The sequence below is a fragment of the Oryctolagus cuniculus genome, chromosome 7 (genome assembly GCF_964237555.1).
Source record: "Oryctolagus cuniculus chromosome 7, mOryCun1.1, whole genome shotgun sequence".
NCBI classification, from domain to species: Eukaryota; Metazoa; Chordata; class Mammalia; order Lagomorpha; family Leporidae; genus Oryctolagus; species Oryctolagus cuniculus.
Genome location: NC_091438.1, coordinates 97366143 through 97375291, shown reverse-complemented (window position 1 = coordinate 97375291; position 9149 = coordinate 97366143). Strand labels below are relative to the sequence as shown.

General features: G+C 40.1%; 1 protein-coding gene across 2 annotated transcripts in view; it reads right to left on the bottom strand.

Moving 5' to 3' along the window:
• Positions 1–9149, bottom strand: part of ERICH3 (glutamate rich 3) — a 130601-nt gene that overhangs the window by 98145 nt on the left and 23307 nt on the right. For both annotated transcript variants that reach the window (XM_008265057.4, XM_051856358.2), the window contains 2 exons: positions 4832–4925; positions 1555–1680 (listed from right to left, as the gene is read on the bottom strand). In XM_008265057.4, coding sequence (XP_008263279.3) covers positions 1555–1680; positions 4832–4925 — 220 coding nt within the window. The remainder of the gene's footprint in view (positions 1–1554; positions 1681–4831; positions 4926–9149) is intronic.

Genomic DNA, 9149 nt, shown 5'->3' with positions numbered 1-9149 from the left:
GGAAAGCCTGAAATTAATGTTTACTGCTTGAGTAAATACATGAATATGAACACAACAACTTTAGTAAACATAATCAGCATAAACTAAATGGAAGACAAATGTGACAGTTTAGACAGAAATATTTTTTCCTACTCTATGAATACTAATATATTATATGGGGTGAGTATCCCTTGTACTTAGGATTGACAATGCTTCAGATTTCAGAGATTCTTGGTTTTGGAATATTTGCACACTGAAAGTACCAAATCTGAAATACTCCAAACTCTGAAACTTTGGGGGTCATAGTTCTAAAAAAGTTTTAGATTTCAGAGCACTTCATATTTTTGAATTAGGGTTGCCTAATCTATATAATCTGATTATTGTTATTAATAAATTATACAGTTTATATTATTATATATAAGATATTTATTTTATACTTTAAGAATGCATAAAGTCTCAAATAATAACAAATCTAATGGTTTTAATATGACATGATGTATCACTGAAATGAGATTTTGGAAAACCAAACTTCAAGAATCAAGGTTAATACTGAACTCAGTACCTATTGATTTTGAAACTGGGTGTAAATTCATTTTATGCTACATTATTTGCTTTTTAACAGAATTCTTGATTCTAGCCAATACTTTTATAAGCAAGTGAATTTGAAACAATAAACAATGATTCTCTGTAGTTTATCATAAGTAGTACAAAATTCCTAAATTAATAGATTAATATATGTAATAAGTGAGCACTCCCCTAGCTCAATATGATGCTAGCATAAAAGAAATACTTCAGTGGCACTATACTTACTACTGGTTTACTGATGAGTCTATGGTTGTTCATAAATGTTTACTTTACTCACAAGTCAATGATTGCACAAGCCAAGTTTTCTGATTTACTGCTGTATGGTCAAGCCAAGAAGTGACATGCTTTTTCCTTTTTCACAGAGATTAAAATGGTGTTGAGACTTGAAACTACAAGCTTCATGGAGCAAGGCTGAAATAATATATCAAGTTACCGAGATGTCCCACTAAAAATGCCATGTCAGATAAAAAAAAAAATGTTGATGCTTGGGTAGTAGATCTCTGTTGACCAATGTGGCCTAAAGTAGGAGGGACAGCAGATGTTTCAATGCCTATTCCTTGAAACCTAACATACGGCTGCGCTTCAGAGCCTTAAAAGAATAACAGATCTGAAATAATTCATGGCAATGGAATTACTGATATTTAAACAGATGTCACTTCTTTTTTTTTAGCAAATGGAAATTGAAGTGCAGATGGTGAGGGCTGGTATGTTTCAGAGTAGCCATTGTGGATTAAAAATCTACATTTGGAAAATTGAATATCACAAAATACATAACGATCTCCATATTTTTTCCCAACTGAAAAGGAGAAAAGCATATTTCAGTCTCCTGGCTCTTGGCTACATAGAGAGATAGAGAGTAATTCTCAGGTTACGTTGATCATTTTCTTTGTAATGAAATACAGGAAGATCCCCCTGCTTCTCAGTACAGAATCACTATTAATTACCAAATTAGAAAATATCAGCTATAAAGGAAATAGTAAATATTTATACCTCCATATCAAGAACCTTATGGAAAATAGCCTGGGCTAAGCACTCCCGGACATATTTTTGGTGCTCTCGCTTCATGACATTTAATTTGTATTCTTTTTCAGAAAGAATTCTTCCACTTCTTGTGATCTGTCACGAGTAAACAAAACATACACAGAAATACAAAATAGAAAATGTGTTGTTACCAAGAAAGAGGGGAGGGTGAGGAGAGAGGTGGTGGGGTTGGGGCAGGGAGGCAAAGAGAGGTAAGAAAGCAGCAGTATCCTCAAAGTCTAGAGGACTACATCCTGATGTTGATAAACTTTCACTTTTACTAAATATTTCATAAGGCAAAAAGGTGAAAGGCAGTCTCATACACCCATCGTTGTGAGAACACACACAGGTGGCGTACTTGACGTTTCAAACAAGGTTTTCATCAGAGCAACAATTTTCCCTTGATGGAACCCAGGTGTTCTTTTCATTTCTCTTTTTGAACACCTGCTGGGAAGAAGAAGGTGGCCTGCTACCTTGAAACAATGAACAGGAGCAGTGGTCACAGGACTGATGATCTCACAGGAAATACTTTGGAGGGCAGAACACACAAGCTACTAAGGATCTCAACAGTTTGTTTTTTAAAGTTATCAGTTTCATTACTTTGTTTTCCCACTGTTTTTCTTCTACCACTCTCTAGCCTAGAACACACTTTAATTTGTTGTGATTCAGACTTTTACATATTATGAGTACTAAAGAGAGGTATTCAATATTGGTCTCCATTGGCATCACTGCAAGTACCAGGGTGGAAGTTTCTGTTCCTTGCTTTTTCTTTTCTTTGAACCCTTCCTGTGGGTGGTTTTGTTGTGTTTTTCTATATCCCCTGTGAATAAAGGCTATTATTCTTCCTGGATTGCCATTTCTCGTTCAGTTATTTAAGCCCTCCTCTTCCATTTAGTTCTAACGCAGGGTATGTATTTCTTAATTCTGTTCTTAATTTTGCTAAATGGAATGGTTTTTAACTCGTTGCTACATATTGGGTGGGGTGTTAAGATTAATTAGAGGCCGGCGCCGCGGCTCACTAGGCTAATCCTCCGCCTTGCGGTGCTGGCACACCGGGTTCTAGTCCCGGTCGGGGCGCCAAATTCTGTCCCGCTTACCCCTCTTCCAGGCCAGCTCTCTGCTGTGGCCAGGGAGTGCAGTGGAGGATGGCCCAAGTGCTTGGGCCCTGCACCCCATGGGAGACCAGGAAAAGCACCTGGCTCCTACCATCGGATCAGCGCGGTGCAACCAACGGCAAAGGAAGACCTTTCTCCCTGTCTCTCTCTCTCTCACTGTCCACTCTGCCTGTCAAAAAAAAAAAAAAAAAAAAAAAAGATTAGAGTTCTATGTGTGTTGGACTGTTGATTTTTTTTATAAATACATTTTCCAATGGAAGAAAAGGAAGTGATTATGGAAAGGGTGCTTGGAATGACAAGTAACCCAGCTGCAGTTTTCAGAATGTGCTGTCTACAGGCTACTAAGTCACATGTGTAGAACTGGATAACTGGGGAAAACGTTAGCAGGCCCTGACTGCAACCCCTCGGCAGATAACACCTGTCACTGTAACCTCTCCTGTGGAACTATGTCTGATCTTCCTAATTAGACTGGAAGCTCCTAAAGGGCAGAGATTCTTAAATTTGAACTTGCAATTGAATCATCTGGAGGGCTTGTTGAAAAATAGATTGATGGCCCCCATCCCAGAGTTTCTGATTCAGTAGGTCTGGGGGTAGGGCTCTCAGATACGCATTCTCTAACAAGTTCCCAGGTGATGCTGAACACTGCTGGCTGAGGGGCTGTATTCGAACAACTGTTCCAGAGAAAGTGCTGCATCTTCCTTATCTGAGTTGCATGAACATGTGTACTGTTCAATAAGTGCTTGTTCACGATGTGATATATACATACACAGCTCAGGTCATTCATACATGAAACTTACAGACAGTTCTCCAAAGAGGTGACGTTAATAATAACGATGATAATTACAACCAGCATGTATTGCACATTTCTATATTCACAACAATCCTGAGAGCTAGGCAGCAGGATCTCAATCTTCATTTTACAATGGAGGATATTGGGGCTGAAAAAGTTAAATAAGTGATTTGCTCAAGACTCTAGGTCTTGTAAATGGCAGAGTCTGGTTTCAGCCAGATCTGCCTGATAGATAACAAAGCCCCAACAGAGGAAAAGCAAGCTGAGATCTGTGTAGCTGGAGTGCCAAGCACCTGAACAGCAATTAGAAATGCAGTGTATGTTCTTTCAACACCAGGCTGACAATAGCTAAGGAAGCACAAGGTGTCTTAAGGAGGCAAATAGCTAACATTTTCTATAACCACACCCTTTTCTCTCAGTGGAGAACCACAGTGGTTTTTAAGGATTCTCACATGGTACACACTGAGAAGCACGGGCATTCTGTGGAAGAGAGAGTTGTGACGCTAACGATAGTCATCAATGTGTCAACCATCAGAGGAAATGAAAGATTAAATAAACTCAAGGAGAGATATGGAACTATTCCTGTTTTCCACACCATGTTTATGATGATTAAAAACAGCACATTTTGGCCGGCGCCGCGGCTCACTAGGCCAATCCTCCGCCTTGCGGTGCCGGCACACCAGGTTCTAGTCCCGGTCGGGGCGCCGGATTCTGTCCCAGTTGCCCCTCTTCCAGGCCAGCTCTCTGCTGTGGCCAGGGAGTGCAGTGGAGGATGGCCCAAGTGCTTGGGCCCTGCACCCCATGGGAGACCAGGAGAAGCACCTGGCTCCTGCCATCGGATCAGCGCGGTGCGCCGGCCGCAGCGCGCTGGCCGTGGCGGCCATTGGAGGGTGAACCGATGGCAAAGGAAGACCTTTCTCTCTGTCTCTCTCTCTCACTGTCCACTCTGCCTGTCAAAAAAACAAACAAACAAACAAACAAAAAAAAACAGCACATTTTTTTCCAAACACAGTAAAGTCATCTGTGTCCTCATTCTTTAACGTTTTCTGGCTCACAGAATGTGCTCACTAAATATGCAACAAATAAATGAATAGCAATGACATATGTGATTGTAAATCATAGGGACTTTTTCTCAATATAAATTTTGGTAGTCATTGTGACCTCCCTTCCCATCTTTTGAAGCACTCACAGATAAATCAGAACTTTGGAGAGGAAGTAATTTTTCTAAAGTTAATGCACAAAAAAGATGCTGTTGATTAGCTCAAAGAGGGACTCTGAAAAGGCAGGGAATTATTGGACTTAATGAAACAAGAAAATGGGAAGAAAGTAAACCCAATCTTACCAGCCCTGATCTTAAGAGATGTCGCCTTATCCTCGTATTGTTAAAATACCCAGCCAGGTGTTTATCAGTAAGGCTGTTGTATGCCGCCAGTAATCTGAAACAGAAAAATGAAACCATTAAGGTTTTATGAAGTGTTGCTTGATAACCAGTGATTCTTAATGTTCTCATCCCCAAACTGTGCATAACCACCCATTCATCTAGCCACTCATTCATATATGTGCTTCATAAACATGTATGAGCACCTACTGTTTTCTAGGCTTTACGATAAGAGCTGGGAGACAGCCCTGACTTTGATTATCCTCCAGGCAAGTAGAGAAATCAGACATAAACAATTAAATCAGGTGTGAAAATTCCAATAATAGAAACATACAGGAAGTCGTGGGAAGACAGAAGGGGACACCAGCTCCAGTTGTCAGAAAAGAAAAGGCTTCATAGAGAAAGACTGATGGCGAAGCATGACTCCAGCCTCTTATTACATTTGTATCCTAAACTCTGATAACTCAAGCTTGCCTGTTGTCCCCCAACATATGTCAAGACACAAAGCAGTCCTTCCACTGTGATGTCCTCTCCTTTGTCTTTCATCCAGTGGGTAATGCCACAATGCTCAGGCACCTCTTCCAGGAAGCATACCCTGATATGCACTGGGTGTGCACAGTTACTTTCCACCCCACTCCTGTAAAACCCTGAGTTACATTTCACACCATAGACTACATATCACATCACATCACAGTTGCATTTCACATCACATCACAGGATAAGGATAGTGCATTATTCATGGTATCAATGTGATGTTATTTGTTGTATGTACAGCCATCCCTTGGTACACAGAGGTTATATGTTCAGGAACTCTTCTCTCCTCTCCAGTGGATCTCAAAACGTGCATATACTCAAGACTCTGACTAAAACAGTGTAGTATTTGCATGTAACTTACAAACGTCCTACCACAAACTTTAAATTATCTCTGGATTGTTTATGATACCTAACTCAATGTAAATGGTCTTCAGATAGATATTATACTGTGTTGTAAAGGGAATAATGACAATGGGAAAGAAGTCTATCTCATCAGTACATACATAACATTTTTAAAAATATTTTTGATATGCAGTTTGTTGAATTCACAGATGTAGAACTGTGACATGGCACAGTAACTGTAATGTATACAGTGAATGAAGACATAGTTTTATTTAGTACTTATTGGTACTGATATAAGCTATTTACCAAGTTTAAACTCAGCATTTTTAAAGCATTAACTTCCTCATACATATCTAGACAAGTTCAATAATTTCATAACCCATAACCTCCCTCCCCCAAAAAACTAGATTTACCTTTGATTTTTAGAGACTTTTAAGAGCTAAATGAGGATAAATTGGTTACTTGATTATATGCTATACCTTAGTAAATGATCAGTTTAAGTCTACAAACCAAAGTTGGAAGCTATTTTTTGTTTTAACCTATGCTTTATGAATTATTCTGCTGCCTTATATAAAAGCATAAATATAAATATATTTATATATGCATGTTTGTATATACATATGCATTGATATAATTAAATATGCATAAATGTTAGTATATAGGTATATATGAATACATAGATAGGGACTGAGACTGAGAGAGAGAAAAAGAACAACCAAGCCAAAATTTAGTTGCACAGTAAAGCTGTCTTTAAAAAAGAAAGCAAGCAATGCATACTTTATTACCTGCAACAAAGATTTACAATCTCTACATTTTTGGAACAGCTGATCCTTAATTTATTCTGAGACTAGCACAGGGACTCATAGAATCGAGTAAATGTCATTAGTAACAATTTTATTTAGCTGTTTGCACTGCCTTAATTATATGGAGATGGTATTGGTGACCTTTTCTTGTCTCTTTTCTCCTTAGCAGCTCAACGCAGAAAAGTTCCATGCTGTCAAATGGTAAGGAAAGTTTAATTTTGTCCACAAAAGAGACTGAAATGTAGTTACAAAGCCCAGAAGCCAAGGTGCCACATGAAGGTTGCAGACATATGAACAACTGTGGAAACTATTATTTTGCTGGGTTTATGTAAAAAGACAGCCCAAGAGCTTCACTAAGGCACATATAAAACCAGACCCAGATAATTCTTTGAAACCGTCTTTTAAATGAACTGTCTTGGTGTCCTATAGTTCATCAAAGGTTTCCTGTCTCCAAAAGGTCAACATTGTATCCTTTACCCTTTCTGAATCTCAGAATATCTTTTCAGCTCCTCATTTCAAAAAGGTGAGCAGGTGTCTCTCAGTCCTAACAATCATGATTCCACAGTTCACAGATTCTTAAGATAAATCATTAGAGTGATATCATAGATATTCTTTTGTCTGTTTTTCAGGCTCAAGTGAAAAAAAAAAATCAGTAGTTTCAGAATAGTTAAGATGCTAAAAGCTGACTACATGAAGTGGGGTCAAAAAGTTGGATTGACATGGACACATTTCCCTACTGATAGGTAAAATATTCCCTTCTTTTGATTCAAGCTTTGAAACATTTTAATATTTTGGTCCTAATAATAGATCTTAGCTTTGGCACAAGCTGATTTTATTTCTGCTCTCTCAGGCACCTTTCCTGTGTGGGCCATTGGTCTGATCCCTCCTGCACTGGTCCTCTTTATGTGTATTTGGAATGGGCTGTAGCCTTGCATTTTATTAACTGAATTATAATTTACTGGCCAAGCTACAAATGTAGGGTGATGGAGCTTTTCTGATGTTCCCGCCTTATCCTCTGCACTCACTGCTGTTTCACCCCTACTTGCCTTTCCTTTCTTGCACTTGGCATAACCGTAGGCCAGATAAGGTCACCTTGCTCTGGGTTTGTCATTGTCTTGAACACTGCACACTCCACCCCTTTTGTGCATTACCCTCCGCATCCATGGTTAAAACTGGACTTCCTGGTCCTGCTGCCTTTGTCCTGTGATCCTCCCCTGTCCATCAGTGACTCCATTGGTCACAGCAAAACCACCAGGCCATGGTAACCATACTACTCGCAGGCCACATAGTTCATACCAAGCCCCACACTGCACTTGCCCAGACTGGTCTAACATATTTGCCTTTTTATGTGATAGACTATTTACTCAGCCTCTCAGTCATTAGGTGGGGAATAATCCACTTTCTGGCTCAGTGCAATGGGGAAAACCTTCCTCCAGGAAGCAAAGCTACCCTGTGTCTATACTATTTCCTGTTAGCCCCACTGCAGTTCACACCCTACGTCCCTTCAGGGCCTGAGATTTGGAGGCCCTTAACGCTGAGTCATTGGGAGCACTGCCTTCCCAGGGCAGCTTTCAGCATTCAATCCTCAGATCCTCCTCACCTGCCACCATGCTGAATATGTAAATGAGGTCTTGTAGCATTAAAAGTAGCGAATCCTATCCATCCCTCCATCTGGCCCCAGAGACCGTCTGTCCCATGAACAGTCCAGTTAACAGAACAGGCACTAAAACAGTGTTTATTCTGAGTACTGATTACCGTAGGTCATTCTGTAAGGCACTGGGGACACACAGTGGGCCAGACACTGCATTCACAGAGCTCCCAACTTTCGGGGAGGGAGATGCACACATTGATATTTATGTGTGTGTTTGATTTGTCCCTGCATCATGAGCTAGTTCATTCACAAAGGGTTACTAAGTGTTATCATTCAGACACTGTGCCCTGAGCTGGAATGGTCTAATATCCATATTTCATACTGCAAGTCACCAAGCACTTCCACATACCAGGATTCATTTGATTTCTCCTAGGCCCCTGGAACCTGAGCAGTATCTAATTGTTACAAATCTTTCATCTTTCTGAAAATCTCTGAAGAAAATTTAGTGCTTAATGTGAGTCAGTACTAAGGAAACCTAAGCCAGTACTTCCTCATGCCTCACACTGATAGGATCATTCCTTCTGGCCTAGAGCACCCTTCAATCACAATCTCCACTCCCAGCACTGGCCACCCTGACACTGTCAGGCTGAAAGGGATATAGCTGCCAAGACTCCAGATCTGAGTCCATCCTAGCTCCACCATTACTGGCTCTGTAACTTGGTGCAAGTGACTTAACCTCCCTCTGCCACAAATGTCCTACCATCCACAAAACACTGGGACTCAAACAGAGTTCATGCAAGTTCTTGGTCAGTTCCTACTAACATGCTCCTCATTTCCACATCATCAGAATGACCCTCACCACCCACAATTCTACTCACATTTGATCCATGATTGTTTAGGTATTCTTGAAGAAGGTGCACATTTTTTCTCTACCTCTCCTTTTCTTCTTTCTGTACTTTCACCTGAATTACTTTTAAAAACTCCTTCCTGGCAACCTTGGCTTTTTCTAGCA